The sequence below is a fragment of the Microtus oregoni genome, unplaced genomic scaffold, assembly GCF_018167655.1.
Source record: "Microtus oregoni isolate MIOR12 unplaced genomic scaffold, Mior012 000074F_ref0000038, whole genome shotgun sequence".
Classification (NCBI taxonomy): Eukaryota; Metazoa; Chordata; class Mammalia; order Rodentia; family Cricetidae; genus Microtus; species Microtus oregoni.
The window spans coordinates 1,278,579-1,305,170 of record NW_024544004.1 but is presented as its reverse complement, the minus strand read 5'-3'; the positions used below and the strand labels follow the sequence as shown (position 1 = coordinate 1,305,170).

The 26,592-nt window shown below is 40.6% G+C and overlaps 1 protein-coding gene across 1 annotated transcript in view; it reads right to left on the bottom strand.

Annotated features, from left to right (window-relative positions):
- LOC121441308 (serine/threonine-protein phosphatase with EF-hands 1-like) overlaps positions 1-26,592 on the bottom strand; it is a 107,584-nt gene that overhangs the window by 72,787 nt on the left and 8,205 nt on the right. The window contains exons 2-3 of the mRNA XM_041642444.1: positions 3,262-3,389; positions 861-921 (exon numbers count right to left, since the gene is read on the bottom strand). Of these exons, the coding sequence (XP_041498378.1) occupies positions 861-921; positions 3,262-3,389 (189 nt within the window). The remainder of the gene's footprint in view (positions 1-860; positions 922-3,261; positions 3,390-26,592) is intronic.

Here is a 26,592-nt window from a genome sequence, read left to right as displayed (position 1 = left end):
TCAGCATGTCTGACCTGGTGGCTGGCTGCATCGCCATCTGCCTCAGAGAGCAGAGCTATCGCATCTGCCCGGGAGAGGGGAGCATGGCGTCTCTGAGCTCACTTCCTCTTCCTCCCAGCATTCTGTTCTGTTTACTCCTCCCACCTATGTTTTAACCTATGAGGGCCAAGCAGTTTCTTTATTGCTTAACCAATGAAATCAACAGATTGATATATGACACTCCCACATCAATCTATCATTTTCACCTAGACTCCACTGTGTGCAATACTCAAAATACTTGGATTTCTTAGCATAAAACTTCTATAGGTAAAACACAAGCTTCTCATTACTAAACTTCTCTTGTGTATTAACAGATTGTGGTTCCAGACAAAATATTTAACCAAGGAATGCTGAATTTTGTTTTTTAATTAAAGGCTGACTTAACAAATCCCATCCAGATGGGGAATAAAAACAAGTTGAGCAAAGTTTAGTTGCTAGGTGTCACACAGACAAGAAAGAGGAGCATCTTTAATGGCATAGCATCTCTTATCGTCATTTACATTTTAATGAAGACAATTCAATATATAAAACTGATTTTCAAAAGACTACCCTTTAGAAGTGGAATGATTGTTTGGCAGTTACGAGAACATACTATTCCTGCAGAAGACCTGAGTTCGGTTCCCAGCACCCATATTGCATGGCTCATAACCTCCTGAAACTCCAGCTCCAGAGAGTCTGATGTCCTCTTTTGGCTCGCATGGACTCTGTACTCACCTGCACAAACACACACCTACCCACCCACCCACTCACCACCCCACACACCCAATTTAAAAATAAAAATAAATCAAACCTTAACAGGCTAAAACTTTTTTTTTGCTTACCTGACTCTTCATTATTTGTCTTTGTGTAGTTTTCCAACATGAAGGAAAAGAAGTTGGACAGCTGAACAAGATAAAATAATATAAATCATTAATAAAGGCTGAGCCACTGCAGCAAACAGCAAAGTTCTGTGCAAGTCCCTTATTCTCCTGTTGTGCTCATCTTCCTGCTACAGCGCATGCCAAGAGTCACAGATGGGCAGCAACCACACTGAGCTGCATAGAAATTATATATGCATCCCTCCTGGGAGGCTGCCCATACAGAACTGGCTAAAGCAAATGTGTAACATCCCAGTCCTCCACCTCCTTGCCATGCATGGGACAAATGATAATGTAATTCACATTTAAACGCGTCTATGGGATCAGCTGAAGTTAGACTTGTGCAGAAGGTATAGTTCTTCCTGACTTCTTTGTTCCTTATGGTCTCCTCGTTATCTCTTTGGTATCAAAATTAATACTGTTTAAATTGACAGTCTACATGGGCTTAGGGAGATTGCTCGGTGGCTAAGAGCACTGACTGTTTTCTCGGAGAAACAGAGTTCAATGCGCAGCATCCACATAGCAAGCAGCTTATAACTACCTGTGAACCCAGGCTCAGGGGATGCAATGCTCTCTTTTGGCCTCCATGGGCACTGAACACACAAGATGAACAGATATACATGAAATCAAAACACACACACACACACACACAAACACAACTAAATACTTTTAAAAAGACAGCCAACTCTATGAGGTCCTAATCAAAGCAAAGGGAACACTGAATGCCCTATGTCTTTTGTTGTTGTTGTTGGGATTTTTGGTCGTGGTGGTAGAAGTGATGGTGTGGTTTTTTTTTTTTTGAGACAGGGTCTCACTATATAGCCCTGGCTGTACTCAGACTCACTATATAGACCAGGTTGGCCCCAAACTCAGAGATCCTCCTACTTCTGTCTCCTGAGTGCTGAAATTTAAGACATGTATCACCATGCCTGGCCTAACCTATATCATTTTAATAGCTACCAAGAAGAGATTTGCCAACTTAACTCCTTTGGAAATTTGTTTTTTTAAGGACCATAACCTGATACTTAAATATGGTTGTTAAAACTTTAAAAAAAAACACCAAGGGAAAATGAGGTCTCCCTTAATATCACTACCCATTCACCCTTGTTTCTGCCAGTAGCCACTACGCAGAATCTGCTGTGTATGTTTTTCTAGAATATGGTTGAATGGTTAGGTTTTTTAAAAATATTTATTTATGTATTTATTTATTATGTATACAATATTCTGTCTGTGTGTCTGCCTGAAGGCCAGAAGAGGGCACCAGACCCCATTACAGATGGTTGTAAGCCACCATGTGGATGCTGGGAATTGAACTCAGGACCTTTGGAAGAGCAGGCAATGCTCTTAACCTCTGAGCCCCAGAGTTTTTTGCATACATGAGATAAACTCTAGGTAGCACTATGTAAGTTGGGTCTTACATTAATAACTATATTGGGGATCTTTCTAAGATCATTTATAGGTAAAAGGTACTCATTTTTATTGGTGAATATTAAAGCAAATATAAATAAATTTGTATCACCAGTTTTATAAAGGACTTACAAATTCATATATTTTCTTTTATAACTTTCATAGACTTGTTCCCTGGAAAACCTGTTTTTAAGGTCTAAAAGTAGCCTGTCTGAAGGGCTTTGGAGGTTAGCTTAGTTGGCAAAGTGTTTGCTATGAGAACCTGAGTTTGAGCCCCAGAACTTATATAAAAACAGGGAAGTATTCACTTGTAATCCCAGAACTGGGGAGGCTGAGATAAGACGGTCCCCAGGAATCACTTCCCTAATAGCCAACCCTATTGGGAAGTTTTAGATCTCAATGAAAGATGCTATCTTAAGAAAGACAAGGTGGACAGCTCTTGAGGAATGATACCCATTCCACACACATACACTTGGATGTGCACACACCCCTGCAGCAACATACACAAGAACATATGCAAACATAGCTATTCTTTTGGGGTTGGGGATATATAGTTCAGTGGTACAGTGTTTTCCCAACTTGCACAAGGCTCTGGGTTCAGCCCCTCCACTTCCATTTTTTATTTTTCCATTCATAAAGTCATGAGTTCATTTACCATTATGGAATATGCTCAAAAAATAGAAAAAATTACTTTTTATTAGTTAGCTAGACATCTGGCATTGTTCTAAAAGTGGGAGCTTCAAAACTGAGAAATGCCATCTCCCCAAATCACAATCTCTCAACAACTAGTTCCAAAATAATGCCATTGCAGCTTCTATGAAAACCTTTCATCAAGGCTCCTCAGCTTCAAATAGACCCGCAGTTTCATTCTTTCAAAAACAAGAAGAGGGGAGAGCGCCAGAGAGGAGGGGAGGGAAGGCGGAAGGGAGGGAAACAAAGAAATGCTTGCCAAACAGACCTGCATTTGGCCTTGCTCATCAGCATATTCGATAGACTGGAAGATGGCGAGGGCATAATGCTGTCTGGCCATCAGTCGAGCTCTGTACCGCCGGTACCAGTTTTGGATGACTAATGCGGCTTTCAGCACTGCAGACCCGCAGGATATGAAAGGCAGAGAAAAATAATTATATTATAGCTTTGAGGGAAGCAGGTGTTTTAACCAAAACAATCCAACAATTTCTTAGTCCTAAAAAATAGGAACATAATAAACAATGAGATTGACCTTTATGCTTTATATAAAATGTTCTTAAGGCTCAAACACTCAGAGAGATCAGAGCACAATGATGTCATAACCATTAAGGGTAGAAGCTTTAAGGTAAGATTGCCTGAACGCGATGCTTCCTACCTGTCAGTCACTAGAAAAAGGAGTGTAGACTTGCAGCGAATACATTCCATGGGGTATCTTGCCACCATTAGAAAGAAAGGATTAAATAAACCCTGGGCAGTATGAGTGCACTGGTTGGTTTTTGTCAATATGATACAACCTAGACATATACAGGAACAGGGAAACCTAACTGGAAAAAAATGCCTCCATATGATTGGCCCATAGGGTATTATTGTCTTGATGAGTGATTGATGTGGAAGAGTTAAGCCCATTGTGGGTGGTGTCACCTCTGGGCAGGTAGGTGGTCCTAGAGGGTTTAAGAAATCAAACTAAATATGCCAGGAGGAGCAAGCCATTAATTGGCTCTACTCCATGGCCTATCAGTTCCTGTTTCCAGGTTCAATCTCGGTTTCCTCAAGAGTTTTGTATTCACCATGCACAGAGTGTTCAACAATGTTTACCAAATACTTAGAGAGTCCCTGCAGTCCTCCCAACACTGATGGAGGAAGGTCATTGGTTAAATAAAGAAAGTGCCTTGGCCCTGATAGGTTAAAATTTAGATAGGTGGAGTAAACAGAACAGAATGTTGGGAGGAAGAGGAAGTGAGCTCAGAGGCCATGCAGCTCTCTCCAGGGCAGACTCAATGCAGCCAGTCACCAGGTCAGACATGCTGAATCTTTCCTGGTAAGCGTACCTCGTGGTGCTACATAGGTGAATAGAAATGGGTTAAGAGGCTGAAACTAATGGGCCAGGCAGTGTTTAAAAGAATACAGTTTGTGTGTTGTTATTTCGGGGTATAAGCTAGACAGGCGGCCAGGAGCTGGGCTGTGGGAAGAGGCCCACAGCTCGTACTACACAACACTGTGAAGCTAAGAGAGGTAAGAGTACCTACTTAGCTCACTTAGTCACTAAGTAGAAATGGACAGGGAAAATCTGAACACAGATCTGACCCCAAGGCCCAAGCTTTTCACCTCCAAAGAGATGTTCACCTATTGCTATACATCATGTCCCCATTTATACAATGATATAGCAGAAAGAATGATCACGGGAGTTTCATCTACTTAGAATTAACAATGTCAAATAATATACTGTTAATAATAGATAACCGAGCTGATTTCTATTTAATAATAGAACAGTCTGCTTTGAAACTTTCAGTGCCCACAAACATCATCAGCTCCATGCCACATGTAAGGAAACTGAGTTCAGAGCAGCGAGTGTGTTGTTCAAAGTTACCTAGCATAGACATCTGAGTCCAAACCCTGAGTTCTTTCTACTGGGGCCAGTTACTTTATTCCCTAACTCATTTGGATCTTTCTTTTCATTGACTAATAACAAACACTGTATACCAAATGCCTACTAACTGCAGTAACAGGACAGTACATATACCGCCCTTTCTGCTCCTTCCCAACACAAGGAGAAATGGGAGCTAATGTCCTTCTGTCTCTGCTTGGTCTCTGTGCAGGGCATGGTTGAAATTCTAACCCACATGGGAGGAGTCATTGTTTTCTCAGGTAAACAACTGCATTCATTGGGTTCTATTCCGAGGCACTATGGAAAGACAGGGATGTGGAAGGGAAAGGAGCCTCTCATCCTGGTGTCTAGTGAAAGTCTTCAGACAGCAGTGAGTCAAATATTCCACAGGTATAGGATGGTCAGAGAGATCCCAGAGGTCCCCCCAAATAACACAGTTTATTTTTACCCACCAAAACTGGATGACAAGACCCTATTTCTGGAGACCCGGTGTGCGTTTGCTACGTCACTCATGTAATTCAATTGGTAAATCAATTTGGAAGCTTCCTCCCCGATGGCCAGCTAGTTTAGTGCCAGAAGGTGCTATGTACAATTTGAGAGGAGAAAAGTCATCAATAGTCTTAGCCAGCTGTGGACTCTGCAGGCTACAATACACTACAACACACTACCCCAGGCAAGAGTGGCATGACTGTTAAGGGGGGTGGTAACTAACCAGTTTCTGATGGGATTTGAGGTCCACTCCAAAAGACCTCAAAGGTCCTGCCTGGTACTATAAATCTGGCTGGTAGCTCATGGCCAAGGAGGTCATAGGCCCCAGGAGGAAATTTACTATTATTTGGATAAATGGACACGATGTCAAACTGCCTTCTAAATGTTTATGTTTATACCCATAGATTGGTGCTGCCTTCAGTCTGGGTCAAAGAAATCCTGTGTGAGTGGGAAATGATTAATGCAAAGATTCACAAGTAGTCAAAGTGCTGATAATAAGAGACTTTAAAAAGCTATTTTAAAATTATATGGATGAGTGTTTTGCCTACATGTCTGTATATGCATCAGATGCATGCCTGGTGCCCACAGAGGTCAGAAGAGGGTCTTAGATCCCTGAAACTGGAGTTACAGGTGGTTGTGGGTCATGATGTTGGTGCCTGGAACCAAATCTGGGTCCTCTGTAAGAAGAACATGTGCTTGTTAACTGCTGAGCCATCTCTCTATCCCCATAAGTGACTATTGTGTGCTCATCCCCAAGTGGCACATCTATATTACCCCCTCCAAAGCTAAGGAAGCATCGAGAAACAAGGAGTAAAAAGAATGTAAGAGCCAGATGATGGGGAGCATTGTGAAATGCTGTCATTTGGATGTAACTGGATGTCACATCTAGTTACATCCATGAACTCACATCAGTGGCGATTACCTGCACATGACTGGGCTCCTCAACATTCCACCATGAGGAGCTACAGACATTTAATGACTGATATGGGGCGGGGGGGGTCATATTCCTTTGTAGTATAGCCAGTGGTAAGTTGGCCTCACTCAAGTAAACCCATGCTCATGCAAACAACCCTAATTAAATGTGTGACACCCCCCCCCAAAAAAAGATAGAAAAGTAGGAAGGGGATTTGTAGGGGAAAAGAAGTTCAGTGGGGGGGATAAAAGAGAAAATGGGGAAATATGATCAAAATACATTTTATATGAAATAGATTATTAGAGAAACAAAAATGGTTAAAACAACAAAAAAAGAAAAGAAAAGAAAAAGAAGGAAAGGAAGGAAGGAAGGAAGGAAGGAAGGAAGGAAGGGAATCACAGTATATTTGAGGTTGGAGGAATATACTTCAGTTGCCTGTCATGCACAAAACCCTGGGTTCAATGCCCAGTACTGCGTAAAACCAGGTGAGGTAGTTACCATGTATAATCGCAGCACTTAGAAAGCAGAGACAGAGCACCAAAAGTTCAGTGGTCCTTGGCTACAAGGCAAGTTAAAGGGCAACCTGGACTATCTGACACTCTATCTTAACAAAGAAAGAATTCCAGGTCAGTGCATATTTACTGTGAGGGTTATCGCAGAGTGACATCATTCCTTTTATGTAGAGATGTTTCTACAGAGAAGAGTACAACCCATGATGAGAAGAGGGACCCTTTCTACACGCTGCCTTGTGATTTATGGCTGATCCCAAACGCCATGTTGGGTTCTACAGAACAATGATCATGTACCTAGGTTCTAGAATTTGAGATCTGCATTCTCTCTCACTGCCAAGCAGGGTAACCCCCAACAATTTATCTCTGGACTTCAGTGGCCTTATTTTGCAAACTATGACTGATGACAATTCATAGGAAGGAGGAAATCAAATCAAGGTATCTACATCACAATGTCTGGCACAAAGCAAATGTTCCTGATTTGTCTTGCTCTCCAACCTTTGACTTGATTTTTTTAATTTTAAAAATTTCTTTCAGCCGGGCGATGGTGGTGCACGCCTTTAATCCCAGCACTCGGGAGGCAGAGGCAGGCAGATCTCTGTGAGTTCGAGACCAGCCTGGTCTACAGAGCTAGTTCCAGGACAGGCTCCAAAGCCACAGAGAAACCCTGTCTCGAAAAACCAAAAAAAAAAAAAATTCTTTCAAAATGCCACAATAATGACCATCACCAGAAATAAGAGTATTAAATCAAACAAACAAAAACAACTTGGCAATTTAAAAAAAAGCCATGCATGTTGGGGAGAAAAAAAATGGATTGATACCTTAACTAAATCTATACTGTTGCTTCCCAAAGCTTACATATGGTGGTAACTTTTTTCTCCTCCTGCAGAGATTAATAAGACCGGGAAGACAGACACACAATTCTTACACATTGACCTAAAGCAGCTCTAAGCTGTCAAGCAAGGTGAGAGCTGGACAACACAGATCTTTGCCTCCTTGGGCTGGATGGATTGAAGCAAACAACCCCTCGGTTCTACCTGGCACTACTTTGGAATTCTCCAGTCAAGAGGAGCGGCTGTGTTACCCTACAGCATGTAGGTGGACTCTCTGGCACCAAATAAGGTCTTAGGGGCCTGCTGTTGGTATGCCTAATCCTGTCTGTCAGTCTCCTAACCTCTCCTGGAGAGGTTCTGAGGAAGTTAAATGCTCAAAAAGATAACAGCAAGGTACGGATCAAAACCCATTTTCTTGGTCAACTGTGGCCCAAGAATTCAAAATACCAGTGTAGAACTCTAATAGGGCCTGAGTTGGAGGAGCCAGGAAGTCGGAAGCTTGATATCTAAGCATGTCCGATTTTTCTTTCTCCACGAAGACCAGGCCTCATCAAATGCCCTCCCATTCCATTCCCTCTGTTCCTCTTCTGCCACTCAATTCCTCCTGTTCCCATTCCCACCTGCCCCAGTCCACTAGCAAAATCTCCTCCATTTCCCCTTAGAGCCTTCCTTGTTACTTAGCCTCTCTGGGTCTGTGGATTGTAGCATGGCTATCCTTTACTTTATAGCTAACATCCACTTATCGGTGAGAACATACCATGTTTGCCTTTCTGGGTCTGGGTTACCTCCTTCATTCATTCATTTTTAAAAAATATAACAAAATAATATATAGTAAGATAAAATAAAAGCTACCACATTGAAGTTGAACAAGACAAACCAACAAAAGGAAAAAAGCTCAAGAATCAGAGGTTCCCCCTTTCTATATGTGTTTCTCTTTATGCTGACTGGTAAAGATGTCTTATCTTGCTTGGTTCTTGTTTTTTTAATCAAGAGCTTCCTTGGCAGGCAGTTCCTTAAACCAGAAGTTTTGTATTTGGAATGATAAGGCATTCAGACTCTGCTTTTGAGATTCCGCTGGCAGAGGCCTTCTGAGGAAGCACCAGGAGGAGCAAACTGTTAACGTCCCTTTAAGGAGCCTGGCACCCAGTCAGGAAGACACGGAGCACAAGGGCAATAGAGCTGATTAAAAGGAATTCAAATGAACTGGAAAGAGAATGGATCCTCTCCTGACAAAGGGCTTTAATTGAGAAGGAAAAGCACCTATTCCCCCAACTGCTCAAAGCAGAGTAAGAATAGAGTGTGGTTTGCCTTTGTGGGGAGCACAGCTGTCATTATTATTAGTCTTGTTTAGCTATATTCTATAGCTGCCACCTGCAAGAGAGCGAGACTCTTCTAGTCCCTCTCCCAAGTTCTCTTGAGAGACAACATGAAGTGCATGCTTTGCAGACATGAGATGGTCACAAAGTCTATTCCTTGAACAGTGCCATGGCTTCTATGTCAAACGTCACAGTCATACAAGGCATGGTGATTCACAGTTGGAGCCCCAGCGCTTTAGAGGCCAAGGCAGTAAGTTCAAATGGAGCCTGAACTACACAGTTAGTTCTAGGCCATCCTGGGACTGGCGCACACACATGCACACTGAAACAAAATAAACAAAAAAGGAATATAACCGCTAGCATGACAATATTGAGAGGTAAGAGTTCTGGGATGTCCTTAGGTCCCTGATGAATAGATTAGTACTTTTATCTTAGGAGTGGCTTCCTGAGGAAAGGATGGTGTAGCTCCATTCCTCTCTCTGAGTGCACAGGCTCTCTGACCACACAACGTTCTTAGTCATGTTATGAGGCAGCAAGAAGTCCCTGGCCAGATGACAATGCCTTAATATTTGACTTCCCAGTCTCCAGCACCGCGAGAAATGCCTTTTCTTTATAAATCCCACAGTCTGAAGTATTCTGTCAGAACAGTAGAAAATGACCAAACTAGGAAGCGAGGAAAGCAGAGAGCTTATTGAGATTTGCTCATCCACAAACTCTGGTCTGGCTCCCCTGCAGAGCAAGGGGTGGTCCTGAAAGACATAGGTTTGCATTTTTACACTACACTTATTTCTTTACTGGTGTTGATGGTGGTGGTGGTGGTGGTGGTGGTGGTGTGTGTGCTGTAATACACATAAGGGAGTCAAGGACAACTTACAGGAGTCGAGTTTCTCCTGTCATTCATTATATGGGTGCCAGGGAACAAACGCAGGTCTTTATACACTAAATCAGTTCACCAGTCCCTGAATGGCATTTTTAAAAAAGATTTTTGAATTGTGAGTGCACGCATGCGTATGTGTGTTTACGTGTGATTGTAAGTGCCCATGGAGCTAGAGGTATTCGACCCTCGGAGAGTGAGTGAAGCTGGTGTTGAGCTGTCTTATATGGGTGCATTCCTCTACAAAAGTACTGTGTGCTGTTGACCACTGAGCCATCATCCCAGCTCCAGACCTGTTCTTAAACAAGAAACTAAAACCATCTCCAAACGATGATGGGTGTTTTAGAACCATCACTTTCCTCAAGTGACAATGGAGATGAGAATTTTATCCTTGTCAGAAACCTCTGGCTTTCCAGTTAGAGAAGAGTAAGAATTAAAATTCATTTGTTTTACATTCTATATACTTGTTCATTCACCTATCTGTAAGAGTTAAAAACAAAAACAAAACCAACTAAGTTCTGAATTTGTAATTAGAGAACTTCCATTTTGGTCTTTACTGAAGCAGGTGCCAGGTGTAACTTCAGGCAGATCATGTAACCTCCCTGGTCATCATTTCTCTGGTGAACGCTGGCAATGCTGGGTTTATGTGCTCTCTAAGATCCTTTCCAAATAGAAAATATTCAAACCATCTGCTTTTTTAGGGACACAGCTGCAACCAACCTATTATTGCACATAGCAAAGTTGAAAATAACTACTGAAGGGCAAAATATGATGAGTAAAACTTCATGCTCAAGCAGAAACTTCTGGAAAAGCAAGACAAATTCGAAAGGCTATTCGATTCTACATAGGACTTGATACAGATGTAGCTCAGCAGAAGACCACTTGCCTACTATGTGTAAGACCCTGTTTTTCGTCCCTAGAACTCCTAAATATAACTAAATAAACAACGAATAAATACATTATCCCCGTAGAAAAATATAAGTAAAACTATGAACAACTCTGGTTTTGCCATCAAGGAACTGTGGCCAAAATCGATAACAATTGTTTCAAGAACATTATTTTTTTTCCTAGAATGACCTTTTGTCTCAAGTCTTGCTTTATTTTGTTGATTGTTTGCTTTATGGCAGGTTCTCTCTATATAGTCATGGAATTTGCAATCCTCATCTCTGTCTCTAAGTGTTAAGATTACACGCATGTGCCACCACTCCCCATTTCCCTCTTTAAATACTCTACAATGTGACTGCCGTGGCTAATGTGGTCACTGGCATGAACAAGGGGAGGGCAGGATGAATGGAGAAGAAAATGAAGAGCAGAGGGAGCCGAAGCTAACAAATATACAGGCAGAGTCTGAGGCATAGAGGCCTCAGTGTGGACAAAGAGGTAAGAGAAAGAGATGACAACTACAAATATTTCAGAGGTAAGCCGCTGTGGCAGGGGATGAAAGTAAGCAACTGAATCTGAGCAGTGGAGGTGGTTGCTAAACTCAGGAGGTCAAAGAACTGAGGTGTCGAAAAGCATTGTAGGGCCAAGAATGATGGGTTATTGAAGAATTACAAGTTGAGGGAAATTTCCCCACCAAACCATCTCTTCAGCACATCTCTTCAACACTGAAATTACTGAAGAGTCTTGGATAGTTGTGTGTGTGTGTGTGTGTGTGTGTGTGTATCCCTCAATTTTATTTTTTCTGCTATTTCTTCTCAATTCAATTTGGGCTATATGTTTTTCTGGGATAAGCAATATGTCCTTTTGGGGACAGTTCCATGATGGAGCTGGAAAACTGGCTCAATAGTTAAAAGCACTTATTGTTCTTACAGAGGACCAGGGTTCGGTTCCCAGCATCCACATAATGGCTAACAAGTATGCATAACTCCAGTTCCAGATCAGGCGCCCTCTTCTGACCTCCACAGGCACCAGGCAAGCCTATGATGCACATGCATACATGTATGCAAAACACTCATACACATAAAATAAAATAATAAGTGAATCTTAAAAAATGCGAAGAGCAACAATTAAAAAAATAAGCACATGATGTTCAGTCTCATTCACGATTATGCTAACTTGGATAGCTTGATAAAGGTGGTATTCACAGGCCCAGAAACCCTCTACCAAAGGAGTACTGTTTTGTATCCTCTTAATGAACAGTTGGCAGTAACATGCTAGTCTAACCTACAAAGTATCTACTGGATTTTGCATAAAGCAATTGCTTCTGTGGTGGTCACAGAACAGCTATGTTCCAACTCATTCTTTCTATATTTATTAGAACTTGGGTTTTTAAACACCCCATTTGAAGCCCTATTTTATCTAATAGGGAGTTGACACAGCACAAAGATTACAAACAGCTATCTTATGCAAGTTTACATTACAAATGTAACCATTGGCTATACCGCTAGTTTAGGAAAATGTGAAGATATATCTAGGTAATATCAAAATAAAACAGGACAGCTCAGCAAAGTGCTCAGAGAAGGACAAAAGCAGTATTCATTTTTCTAAAAGAATCATTATTGTGAAGATATCTAATTTATAATGCTATTATATTCTTAACTATCTAAAAAATATAGCTAGGTTAAAGTATCAACATCATTATCAACTATTTAAAATTTTTCTCATAGGAAATGTGCCCTATGCCACAATTCAGTAGTGATCTTTAATCTTACTTAAAAATATTAAATATCCTGATGACAATTCTGTTTTGTCTCCCTGGTATTAATTACTAATCTGAGTTATATTGCCACATTTGTTATTCAAAGGTCAAAAACAATCAGTATTTTGTCATTTACACTTGCTAAAAGCCTAATAGAATATGAATTGTAATTATATAAATGTTCTGATTTTGGAAAATAACTGGCAACTGGAGCTTAGGCACTGCCCTTTATTAATTTGAAACGTGTCTCTCTGTAACAGGATTTTCTAATGATTAACAGGATGCAACCATAAATATGGCACATTATCTAATAGAAACTTAAAGCTGCTGGAAAAAAGTCACTTAGATAGATAATATCACATCACTTAAGAGGTATTGAAAGTATTTAGGGGGTTTTTTGTTTTGTTTTTTTGAGACAGGGTTTCTCTGTAACTTTGGAACCTGTCCTGGAACTAGCTCTTGTAGACCAGGCTGGCCTCAAACTCACAGAGATCCACCTTCCTCTTCTTCCTGAGTACTGGGATTAGAGGCGTGTGTCACCACCACCCGGTTGAAAATACTTAGGATCTTAAAAGCAAAGGTGGGCTAATCACACAGAAAATAAAGAAAAAAGTGAAAATCCATTTAATTGATATATAGAATACAAACGTTGTTGGAACTAGGTTGTTATTTTGACTTGATTTGAGTTTTTCTATTTTACTTAAACATAAATATGTTTGTAATATCAATCCTACACAAGTCTTGAGGCATACATATTACCATATCAAAAAGTGATTGATTCACTATAATTGAGAGGGGAAAACAAGTAATCTCCTTTTACAAAGAAAAGTTCTTACAATAATTCTCAATAAAGTAGGAATTATAATGTATGATGTAGTGAAAAGTGAAGACATAAATAAAGTCATAATGCCACCAATGGTGAGCATAAGGGTGACAAAGTAAGAGGCCTAAGAGGAACCCAGAAGCATTCCAATATTTAAAAATTGGAAGAGAATGGAGCCAGTGTGAACAATTAAGACAAAGACGTAAAAGGAAATGCAGGAGAATGTGTTGTCACTGAAGCCAAGAACAATGGCTGTTTTAAGGAAGGGTATGCAGGAATGCCATTTTCTGCCAGGAAGCTGAACAAAATCAGACCAGACGTGCTCCATTGAATTTTGAAGATGCTTAAGTATCTCTCAGATCATTTTCTCTGGTCTAAGGCTGAGTCAGTAGGAGACAGCAATTTTGGACAATAGGGAAAGTCTGAATACAATATTATCTCTTTGTAGATATAATCACCAATGTTACATTTCTTCAAGGCAATTCAGTTTTGTAATTATATAAGAGAATATCTCTCTTTTTAGGACATTCATGGTGAGGTATATATAGGTTACCATCATAATGGCTCTGGGTACTTTTTTCTTTTCAAATGAAAAAGAAGAGAGAGGATTGGAAAGAGAGAAAGGACGGCAAAATGTGAACAGGTGATGGTAGATAATGAGTAGACAGGTATTCACTAGCCTTTGGTTTTCAAGAATAAGTTAGAAGGAAAGCAAAAGTAAAGCAAAGCTAAACAAAATTTCATGAGAACAATGACTCAGTGGGTTAAGAGTACCCACTGTACGAATCTGAGGACCTGAGTTCAGACCTCAGCACCCAAGTAAAAAAGCCATGTTGAGCCAAGCTTGCCTGTAAGCCCAACCCTGTAGGGAGTGGAGACAGGAGGATGGGGTAGGGAGGCTTCTTGGGTGCCAGCCTAGCTGTAGATTCAGAGACCTTGCTCAAAAGAAAAAGGTGGAAAGAGGTAAAACAAGGCACAGTCTATGTCATCCTCCTCGCCTCCATTCATGCAGAGGTATGCTCATGTACACACACAGACACATGCCACTCATACACACACACACACACACACACACACACACACACACACACACTCACACATATACACAAAAAAGGAAAGAGTTAAAGCAGAGGAACTTAACATGCCAAGGTTAAGCAAAAGAGGCAGCATGGTAGAAAGAACCCTGCAGCTCCACGCAGTCCAGCAGACTTTCAGGGACAGACGTTACAATGCATCTAATCTGGTGTCTGTATTTCATGCAGGGGGAAAACAAGGAAGGCCCCAGCTCAGATGACTTCTGCTGCTCTTCCCAGTGCCAGTAAAGACCGCTCAATGGCAACTATAATGACAACAATAACAGGGGTGGCAAAAGTGTCTCTAAACTGGGGAGAACATTCTTTAGGGAATACCAGAGAAGGAATGTTAGAATCCATTTTCCATATGGTCCTAAATTTAAATATGCATTTAAAATTGGGAGTGAGGGACTGGGGGGACACAGGACTAGAAGTTACCATAGAGAGTCTCTCCAGCCGTTGGGAACAGCTTGTAAGTAAATTAAGCTTAAGTCAATGAAATTTTTTTCCCTAAATTTAAGAAATTTTATCAAGAATTATAGAAATGTTTCATTTGCTTTAAGTATTTTTCAGATTTTAATGTCATATCTGTGTGTGTGTATGCATATGCATGTGTGTACTTACATGCACAAGTACAGGTATGTGCCTGCATGTGGAAGTCAGAAATCAATGACAGGTATCTTCCTCAATTGCTTCCTGGCTTATTTTTTGGGACTCAGGGTCTGGCTGAATCTGAAGCCCATGTACTTAGCTAGATTGGTTGGCCAATACGCCCTAGAGATACTCTATCTATCCAGTGCTGAGATTACAGAAATTTGCCATCACATTTTTATAGATGGTTACTGGAAACTGAACTTAGACGCTCATGCTTGCATGGTAAGCACTTTACTATACTGTTTCCCTAATCTGCTTCCCATTTTTTTTCAGATTTTAAAGTAAAAACAAAAAACAAATAGTTTTAATAAAAAAAAATTTCCATTAGAAAAATTTTCTGTTAGAGCTTAGGAATCAAACTTCAAAGCCGAAGAGGCATGGGTCTCTTTCTGCTTTTTAGCATTTAAAAAGATAAGTGGTCTCAAGGGCAGAAATAAAAGACCATGTATTAGTGCTCTCAGAATGGTCTGTGTAGAACAAAAGGCAATGGATGATCAACTGAAAGCCCAGAGACATAAAAGTATAAGTGCAAAGTGCATTTCAGCCAAAAGAAATTATATTTAATTTCTGTTTGTTGCATAAATTTCAATTCTCCAAGTCAGGATAGCATATGACATGGGACTTAAATGTTGGGACGGGGGTAATAGCCAAGTCACTGTGAATGCATGAGGACCCAACTTTGACACCCTTGAAAGCTGGGCATGGTGGCTTGCACTTGTAATCTCAGAGCAAATGAGGCGGAGACGGGCAGCTCCCCGGAACTCAGTTTGCCCAGCCTAGCCTACTTTGTGAGCTCCAGGTCAGTGTAAGACCTTATCTCAAAATCACAATAGCCAAAGTTGCCTTACGGCCTCCACAGGCATATACATACATGCACCTGAACACACACATGGATTTAAACTTTGAACTCTGTTAGAGCGGCCACTAATTCAGCCTCTGCCAACAATTAGTGCATAATATTGGATAATTCTTTAATTCAAGGCTAAGTTTCTTTGTCTATGACAAAGCTTCCTCTAAGAGCTTTAGTGAAAACGAGTGAATGCAGTAAGTACTCAATGAATGATAGCTATGACTTGCATTCTCTTATCTGTTACAAAAGAAGCAAAGTAATAATCATAGCAATAGTACAAGTCTAGTTCTTATTTCTGTTTATAGTTTTTGCCTAACTCACAAGAAGATGGCCTTGATTTTTTTTTCCAAGACAGGGTTTCTTTGTGCAGCTTTGGAGTCTGTCCTGGAACTCTACAAAGACTATTCTTCCTCAAAATTGCCACAATACACAGAGCCAGAGTACTGTGATGGAGCTGAGTGATCCCATGCTAAAACACAACACAACAAAACAAAACAAACACACAGCCAGACCCCAAGAAATAAGAATTAAGTTTTGGCCATGGTCCTAGTGGTAATTAATTAGCTATGTATTCTGGAGCAAATCAGTTTCCCTCTTAAAACCTCATTCTGAAAAGAATAAACTTTCATAGCAGGTTATGAAGATTGATTATACATGAAAGGGCCTGGCCTATATGTAAGTATTACAGAAACAGAAGGTATTTTTTTAGATAAGCCAATTTAATTAAAGCTAATTTTAGGGCTGGCAATGTGGCTTGGTTGGTAGAGCACAGGCCTAGAAGGTACAAAGCCCCGAGTTTGATCCTCAGCACCAAAAAACCAGATATGTGTATAATCCCAACTCTCCAGAGGAAGAGACAGAAGGATCAAAAGCAGTTCAAAGTCATCTTCAGCTACATAGTGAATTCAAGAGAAGCCTAGAATACATGAGACTCTGCCTCAAGAAAACAAAATAGAATAAAAAGGCAATTTCTGAAATGAGCAACTATGGGAGGAATAGGAAGGTGGAATGGCCGGTAGCAAAGCTGCTTTGTAGCAAAAATGTATGAGCTCCAACATCGTTAGCCATCAGGAAAATGAAAATCAAAACAACTCTAAAATACCATCATATACATGGTAAGATCAGCGTAGCTAAGATCAAAACACAAATGAAAGCTTATGCTGGAGAGGATGTGGAGTAAGGGGAACACTCATCCTTTGCTGGTGGGAGTGCAAACTTGTACTGCCGCTTTGGAAATCAGTATGGAGAGTTCTCAGAAAATTGGGAATCAATCTACCTCAAAGCCCAGCAATACCACATTCTTGGGCATATACCCAAAGCATGTACACTTATACCACAGGACATTTGCTCAACTATGTTCACAGCAACATCATTTGTCATAGCCAGAACCTGGAAACAACCTGTATGCCCCTCAACCAAAGAATGGCTAAAGAAAATGTGGTACATTTACATAATGGAGTACTACTCAGTGTGTGTGTGTGGGGGGGAAGACATCCTGAAATTTGCATGCAAATAAATGGAACTTGAAAAAAAACATCCTGAGTGAGGTAACCCAGACCCAGAAAGACAAACAAAGTATATACTCACTCATAAGAGGATATTAGACATAAAACCAAGGATAACCAGTCTACAGTCTCCAACACCGAGAAGACAGGAAACAAGGAGAACACTAAGAGGGACACACATGGATCCCCCCTGGAAGGAGACTTAGACAAGATCTCCTTAGTAAATTGGCGGAGTGGAGGGAAGGCAAGTGTGGTAGGGGAGTAGGAAAGGGAGAAGGGGAGAAGAACACGAAGGATCAGAATAGTCCAGTTGGGTGAAGGAGAGAGGGAGAGCAAGGAAAGACATACCTTGAAAGAGGGAGCCATTATTGGGTTAGCTAGAAACCAGGCACCAGGGAAATTTCCAGGAATCCACAAGGATGACCCCAGCTAAGAATCTAAGTGGAGAGGGTACCTGAACTGCCCTTCCCATGTAATCAGATAGATGACTACCTTAATTGTCTGTAGGCCCATATTTCTGTATGGCACAAGAGCCATAAGCCCGGTCTGAAGTGGTCACGAACTCTGCAGACAAGCTGTCTCTGTTTAACAATAGGCAGGATGTGCCGCTCCTAGTTTCTTTTATTATAAATGTAGATTACCTGAGAAGAGATGTTGGCTGAAGCTGATGACGTAAGAGTTAGGAGTTTTGGTGCTTCCTTCCTTTGTAATTTGGAAGATGTCTTATAGAGATGCTAATTCATGGCCTATGTGACAGCTAACACACAGGTAGATGCAGACTTGACTTGAGCCCATTCACCTGGTTGCCTAGGAGACAGCCTAATGTGTTTTCCCACTCAATTGATGTGGTGATATATAAGATGTTTGGATAATAAAGGAGAGATCTTGCCCTTGAAGGATGACCGTGTAAGCTGTGTCTGATTATTCCTCGCAACTCCGTTCCAGTCCAGTTAAGGAATCTGTGTTGGACCCACATGGACTTCAACAATTGTCATCAAAGACCCTTCATCCAGTAACTGATGGAAGCCGATACAGAGATCCACAGCTAAGCTCTGGGCCAAACTCCTGGAGTCCAGCCACAGCGAGGGAGGAGCGATAGTATGAGCAAAGGGGCCAAGATCATGATGGGGAAATGCACAGAAACAGCTGACCTGAGCTAGTGGGACCTCATTGACTTCAGACTGACAGCTGGGGAACCTGCATAAGACTGAACTAGGTCCTCTGAATATGGGTGACAGTCATGTGACTTGGGCAGTTTGTGCGGACACTAGCAGTGGAACTAGGATTTATCCCTAGTGCATGAACTGGCTTTTTGGAACCCATTCCCCATGGAGGGATATCTTGCTCCACCTAGATACAGGGGGAAGGGCCTTGGTCCTGCTTCAAGTGCTCTGACAGACTTTGTTGACTCCCCATGAGGGGCCTCACCCTCTCTGAGGATTGGATGGGGGGTAGGGTAAGGAGAAGGGGGGGAGAAGAACGGGAGGGAGAGGGAACTGGGATTGGTATGTAAGACTGTTTTTAAACAATTAAAACATATATAATTTTAAAAAATGCATGAGATCAAATCTCAACTCTCCTAGCCGAAAGCTGTGCAAATGTCAAATATTTGCCCTCAATTGCTTCAGCTATACAAAGAGGAATGAGGAAACTTCCCTCAGGAGCAAGGCATGGCACCTCTTGCTGGACTCACAATGTGCTGACAGGCTGAGAAGCAGAATTAACATAGATTTGAGGCCAGCCTGAACTACATAGTGAGACACTGACTATGCCAAAAGAAAAGAAAATTAAAGTATTTTCAGGTTTACTCCAAGCAGTAAATAAAATGCACACACAATATGGAGCAGACTTTCTAGAATACTCTGGAACTAAAAGCTATTATTTTCTATCAAAAATTTTCAAATCATCCCTAGCCCTTGACACAGTAATTTCATATCTAATCACCTGATGGTGGAAGCAATCTGAAATAAACAGCTTTGCATGGAGAAATTCTTCAAAGTGTTATTTATATTTAGCATAAAGCTGCAATATTAGAAAAATCCTTCAACACAGTATAATCATCTATGAAATCATGTATTTATCAATGCAGAAAATGTCTACAAAACACTTATAAAAATTGAGAAATATTTATATTGAATAATATTTTGTGCTGCAAGCAAGGCTTCAGAAAACTAAAATTTAGGATGATTAAAATATCTTAAGAAAATGTCTGGAGTTTGTAATCTATGAGGAGTAGAATGATGAGTATTAGCTAGTTTTAATTGCTTCTATATCTTCCAAAATTTCGAAAGAAAGTTTATGGGGACAAGGATCTGGTTCAGTAGGTAAAGTGTTTGCTCCCCAAGGAGAAGGATTTGAATTTGGATCCCCAGCCCTTACACATAAAGCCAAGCATGGAAATATCACCATGTTCAGGAGGTGGAGACAAAGGACCTCTGAAATTCACTAGTCAGTCTTTCAAAACATAATATTGAAAGTCGACAAAGAAGACACAGAAAATCAATCTCTGGCCTCTAAATACAGGCACACGCACATGTGCACACAGACACCATGGATGCAAGACTCTATTTTACTAAAATGTTAGTCTATGAATGAAGAGGGTAGCAGCGCCGTATTAGCATTTCAGAGGGTTATTATATAAAGTCATAATAAACCTTGACACATTGATTGAACAAGAGATAATGAAAGCATAAAAAGAATTAGAAATAAATAGACCTGTGATGATTGGTGTGGTCATCTTGACAGAATCTAGGGTCACCTGAAAATAGGCCTCTGGGGCATTATCTCGATTACTTTAATTGAAGTGGGAAGATCTACCTTAAATCTGAGCAAGGGACCCGCTCTGTGCAAATGATGAGATGAGCAGCGCCATGCATTCATTCATCTTGCTCTGTTTCTTGTCTGCAGATGAGTAGGATCCGCTGCCTCAAGTTCCTGCCTCTATGACTTCCCCATCTCCATTCCTTTGTCTTTCCCACTGACCCTGAGAAACACTCTACCAGGGACCCCACAACCCTAAAAGCTATTCTTTTCTATCAAGATCTTTCAATTTATCCCTAGTCCTTGACACAGTAAATTCATATCTAACCACCTGATGGTGGAAGTAATCTAAAAAGCTTAATTAAGATCCATAAAGAATATAACGCCCACCCAACGGAGCAAGACCAGATATCTACACCAAAGAGCACCTCAAACATAACTCCAGATGTCTAGATCCCAGCCAAAAAAATGAAACAACAACTAACAACCAAGCTAATGTGCTTCCTACAGAAGTCAGCCACACTATGCAATAGGCCTTGAGAAAAGCAATTTAGCTGAAGCACAAGACAAGGACTCAAAAATAGCAATTGTGACTATATTCAAGGACTTTAAAAAGGTTATGAACAAATGCCTTCAAGAAAACACAAAAGCTAAACAAAATAATGAAAACAATTCAAGCCATGAAAGCAGAATTTAACAAAGAAGTGGAATCACTAAAGAAACTCAAACAGAACTACAACTGGAAATGAAGAATTTAGAAAGTCAAACAAAAACCTCAGAGGGAAGCCTCACCAATAGATTACAAGACTTGAAGATAAAGAAGAAGAAAGCTCAGTCAAAGAAAATATTGAATCTTTAAAAAAATGCAGGCAGCCCATAGCCTGCCCGCAGCGAGCAGGGTGGGCCCTTTGTTCGCAAGCTAACCAGGCAGCTCGGAGTTTCGATCTGGGCACCGAGTGAAACATCGTTGTGGTGAGAGAGTGCTGTGGCAGCTGGGAACATACCTCAGCCCGCCCACACTTCCAGGCCATCCTACAGGGGCTATACTGCCCAAACCGCCTCTCTATTTCTATCCCATTCAGCTTACATCCAGATCCCCACACCCCCTGTCTCCCTCCCTCTCTCCCTCCTTTGGGGCATAGCGCCTCCCTGCCCAGCCTGCTAGGACGCTGGGACCGAATCTGAACCGGGAGGACAAAGGGGTGGCCGGTAGCTCCTTTGTTCCCATAGCCTGCCCGCAGTGAGCGGGGTGGGCCCTTTGTTCACGAGCTAACCAAGCAGCGCGGAGTTTCGATCTGGGCACCGAGTGAAACATCATTGTGGAGAAACATCTCTGGGGAGTGACATCACTGGGAAGGTACATCAGTGGGCAAGAAGACCTGATCCTGTAAAAGAAGATCCAAAGGGGAGTATTGGGAGGAAGAGATGGGCAGACGCCAATGCAGGAATTCTCCCAACAATCTGAAAAACAACACGAAACCACCAGAAGCCAGTGACCCCACAACAGGAGGACATGAACACCTTAATCAAGAAGAAGTAGAAAAAACTGACTTCATGAAAGTGATTGACACCCTTAAACAGCATATAAAAAACGCCCTTATGGAAATGGATGAGAAGTATAATAGAAAGTTCGAGGAATTGAGTAAATCAGTGAATGAAACCCTAGGAAACCAAGGAAAAACAATCAAGCAGAAAAGGAAACAGTTCATGACTTGAAAACTGAAATGGAGGCAAAGAAGAAAACACAAACAGAGGGCCGGCTGGACATGGAAAATCTAGGTAAACGAATAGAGACTACAGAATCAAGTATAACCAGCAGAATACAAGAGATAGAAGAAAGAATCTCAGATTCTGAGGATAACATAGAGAAAATAAACACTCTGATCAAAGAAAACAGCAAGTCCAACAAACTCTCATCACAAAACATTCAGGAAATATGGGACACAATAAAAAGACCAAACCTAAGAATAATTGGAGTAGAAGAAGGAGAAGAAGTGCAGCTCAACGGTACAGAAAATATACTTAATAAAATTATAGAAGAAAACTTTCCCAAACTGAAGACAGATGTACCTAGGAAGGTTCAAGAAGCATACAGAACACCAAATAGGCTGGATCAAAAGAAAACATCCCCTCGCCATATAATAATCAAAACACAAAATATACAGAATAAAGAAAGAATATTAAGAGCCGCAAAGGAAAAAGGCCAAGTTACTTATAAAGGTAAACCTATCAGACTTACACCTGACTTCTCTATGGAAACCATGAAAGCCAGAAGGTCCTGGATAGATGTTCTCCAAAAACTAAGAGACCACGGATGCAAGCCCAGACTACTATATCCAGCCAAACTTTCATTCACTATAAATGGAGAAAACAAAATTTTCCAGGATAAAAACAAATTTAAACAATACGTAGCCACAAATCCAGCCTTACAGAAAATAATAGAAGGAAAATCACTAACCAAGGAGTCCAACAATGACCACAATAACTCAGACATCTAGAGACTCTTCACCAGCGCAAATCAAAAAAGGAAAACACACAAACCCTACTAATAAAAAAGGGACCGGAGTTAACAACCACTGGTCATTAATATCACTTAATATCAGTGGGCTCAACTCACCTATAAAAAGGCACAGGCTAAGAGATTGGATAAGAAAACAGGATCCAACATTCTGCTGTCTACAAGAAACACACCTCAACCACAAAGACAGGCACCTACTCAGAGTAAAGGGCTGGGAAAAGGCTTATCAAGCAAATGGACCTAAGAAACAAGCAGGTGTGGCCATACTAATTTCTAACAAAGTTGACTTCAAACTTAAATCAATCAGAAGAGATGGAGAGGGACATTTTATACTCATAACAGGAACAATTCATCAGGAAGAAGTCTCAATCCTGAATATCTGTGCCCCTAATACAAAAGCACCCACGTACGTAAAAGAAACATTACTAAAACTCAAGGCAGACATCAAACCGCACACACTAATAGTAGGAGACTTCAACACTCCTCTCTCACCAATGGACAGGTCAATCAGACAGAAACCTAACAGAGAAATTAGAGAATTAATGGAGGTAATGAAGCAAATGGACTTAACAGACATCTATAGATTATTCCACCCAAAGAGGAAAGAATATACCTTCTTCTCTGCAGCTCATGGAACCTTCTCGAAAATTGACCATATACTTGGTAACAAAGCTAACTTACACAGTTACAAAAAAATATTAGTAACCACCTGTGTCTTATCAGATCACCATGGATTAAAGTTAGAATTCAACAACAATGCTACCCCCAGAAAGCCTACAAACTCATGGAAACTGAACAGTCAACTACTGAACCATACCTGGATTAAGGAAGAAATAAAGAAAGAAATTAAAGTCTTCCTTGAATTCAATGAAAACAAAGAAACAACATACTCGAACTTATGGGACACTATGAAAGCAGTCCTGAGAGGAAAGTTCATAGCACTAAGTGCCCACCTAAAGAAAACAGAGAAAGCACATACTGGAGACTTAACAGCCCACTTGAAAGCTCTAGAAAAAAAAGAAGCAGACTCACCTAGGAGGAGTAGAAGACTGGAAATAATCAAATTGAGGGCTGAAATCAACAAAATAGAAACACAGAAAACAATCCAAAGAATCAATGAAACAAAAAGCTGGTTCCTGGAGAAAATCAACAAGATTGATAAACCCCTATCCAAACTAATCAAACGACAGAGAGAGAACACGCAAATTAATAAGATCAGAAATGAAAAGGGGGACATAACCACAGACACAGAGGAAATTCAGAGAGTCATTAGATCTTACTACAAAAGCCTGTATGCCACAAAACTGGAAAATGTAAAAGAAATGGACGCTTTTTTAGATAAATACCATTTACCAAAACGAAACCAGGACCAGGTGAACAATCTAAACAGACCTGTAAGTCGAGAAGAATTAGAAGCTGTTATCAAAAACCTCCCTACCAAAAAAAGCCCAGGACCAGATGGTTTCAATGCAGAATTCTACCAGAACTTCCAAGAAGACCTAATACCTATACTCCTTAATGTATTCCACAATATAGAAACAGAAGGGTCATTACCAAATTCCTTTTATGAAGCCACAATTACTCTGATACCAAAACCACTCAAAGACTCAACCAGGAAAGAGAACTACAGGCCAATCTCACTCATGAATATCGACGCAAAAATCCTCAACAAAATACTGGCAAATTGAATCCAAGAACACATCCGAAAAATTATCCATTATGATCAAGTAGGCTTCATTCCTCAGATGCAGGGCTGGTTCAACATACGAAAATCTATCAATGTAATCCAGCATATAAATAAACTGAAAGAAAAAAACCATATGATCATTTCATTAGATGCTGAAAAAGCATTTGACAAAATTCAACATCCATTTATGTTAAAAGTCTTGGAGAGATTAGGGATACAAGGGTCATACCTAAATATAATAAAAGCTATATACAGCAAGCCGACAGCTAACATCAAATTAAACGGAGAGAAACTCAAAGCCATCCCACTTAACTCAGGAACACGGCAAGGCTGTCCACTCTCGCCATACCTCTTCAATATAGTGCTTGAAGTTCTAGCAATAGCAATAAGACAACATAATGGGATCAAGGGGATTCGAATTGGAAAGGAAGAAGTTAAACTTTCGTTATTTGCAGATGATATGATAGTGTACATAAGCGACCCCCAAAACTCCACCAAAGAACTTATACAGCTGATAAACAGGTTTAGTAATGTGGCAGGATACAAGATCAACTCCAAAAAATCAGTCGCCCTCTTATACACAAAGGATATGGAAGCAGAGAGGGAAATCAGAGAAGCTTCACCATTCACGATAGCCACAAACAGCATAAAATATCTTGGGGTAAATCTAACCAAGGAAGTGAAAGATCTATTTGACAAGAACTTTAAGGCATTGAAGAAAGAAATTGAAGAGGATACCAAAAAATGGATGGACCTCCCTAGCTCTTGGATTGGGAGGATCAACATAGTAAAAATGGCAATTCTATCTAAGGCAATTTATAGATTCAATGCAATCCCCATCAAGATCCCATCAAAATTCTTCACAGATCTGGAGAAGACAATAATCAACTTTATATGGAAAAACAAAAAACCCAGGATAGCCAAAACAATCCTATACAATAAAGGATCTTCTGGAGGCATTACCATCCCTGACTTCAAACTCTATTACAGAGCTACAGTAATGAAAACAGTGTGGTACTGGCATAAAAACAGAGAAGTCGACCAATGGAATCGTATAGAAGACCCGGATTTTATCCCACAAACCTATGAACACCTCATTTTCGATAAAGGAGCTAAAAGTATACAATGGAAGAAAGAAAGCATCTTCAACAAATGGTGCTGGCACAACTGGATGTCAACCTGTAGAAGAATGAAAATAGACCCATATCTCTACCGTGCACAAAACTCAAGTCCAAATGGATTAAAGACCTCAATATCAGCCCGAACACACTGAACCTGATAGAAGAGAAAGTGGGAAATACCCTACAACAGATGGGTACAGGAGATCGCTTCCTATGTATAACCCCAGAAGCACAGACATTAATGGCAACATTGAATAAATGGGACCTACTTAAACTGAGAAGCTTCTGTAAAGCAAAGGACATGGTCACTAAGACACAAAGGCAACCTACTGACTGGGAGAAGATCTTCACCAACCCCGCAACAGACAAAGGTCTGATCTCCAAAATATATAGAGAACTCAAGAAACTAGACTTTAAAATGCTAATTAACCCAATTAAAAAATGGGGCACTGAACTGAACAGAGAATTCTCAACAGAAGAAGTTCAAATGGACAAAAGACACTTAAGGTCGTGCTCAACTTCCTTAGCAATCAGGGAAATGCAAATCAAAACAACTTTAAGATACCATCTTACACCTGTCAGAATGGCTAAAATAAAAAACACCAAGGATAGCCTTTGCTGGAGAGGCTGTGGAGGAACTGGTACCCTCATCCATTGCTGGTGGGAATGCAATCTTGTGCAACCACTGTGGAAGTCAGTGTTTCGGTTTCTCAGGAAATTCGGGATCAACTTACCCCTGGACCCAGCAATACCACTCTTGGGAATATACCCAAGAGATGCTCTATCAAATGACAAAAGCATTTGTTCAACTATGTTCATAGCAGTATTATTTGTAATAGCCAGAACCTGGAAACAACCTAGATGCCCTTCAATGGAAGAATGGATGAAGAAAGTATGGAATATATACACGCTAGAGTACTACGCTGCGGTAAAAAACAATGACTTCTCGAATTTTGCATGCAAATGGATGGAAATAGAAAACACTATCCTGAGTGAGGTGTCCCAGACCCAAAAAGATGAATATGGGATGTACTCACTCATAATTGGTTTCTAGCCATAAATAAGGACCACGGAGTCTACAATAGGTGAACCTAAAGAAGCCAAGTAAGAATGTGAACCCAAGGAAAAACATATAGTTATCCTCTTGG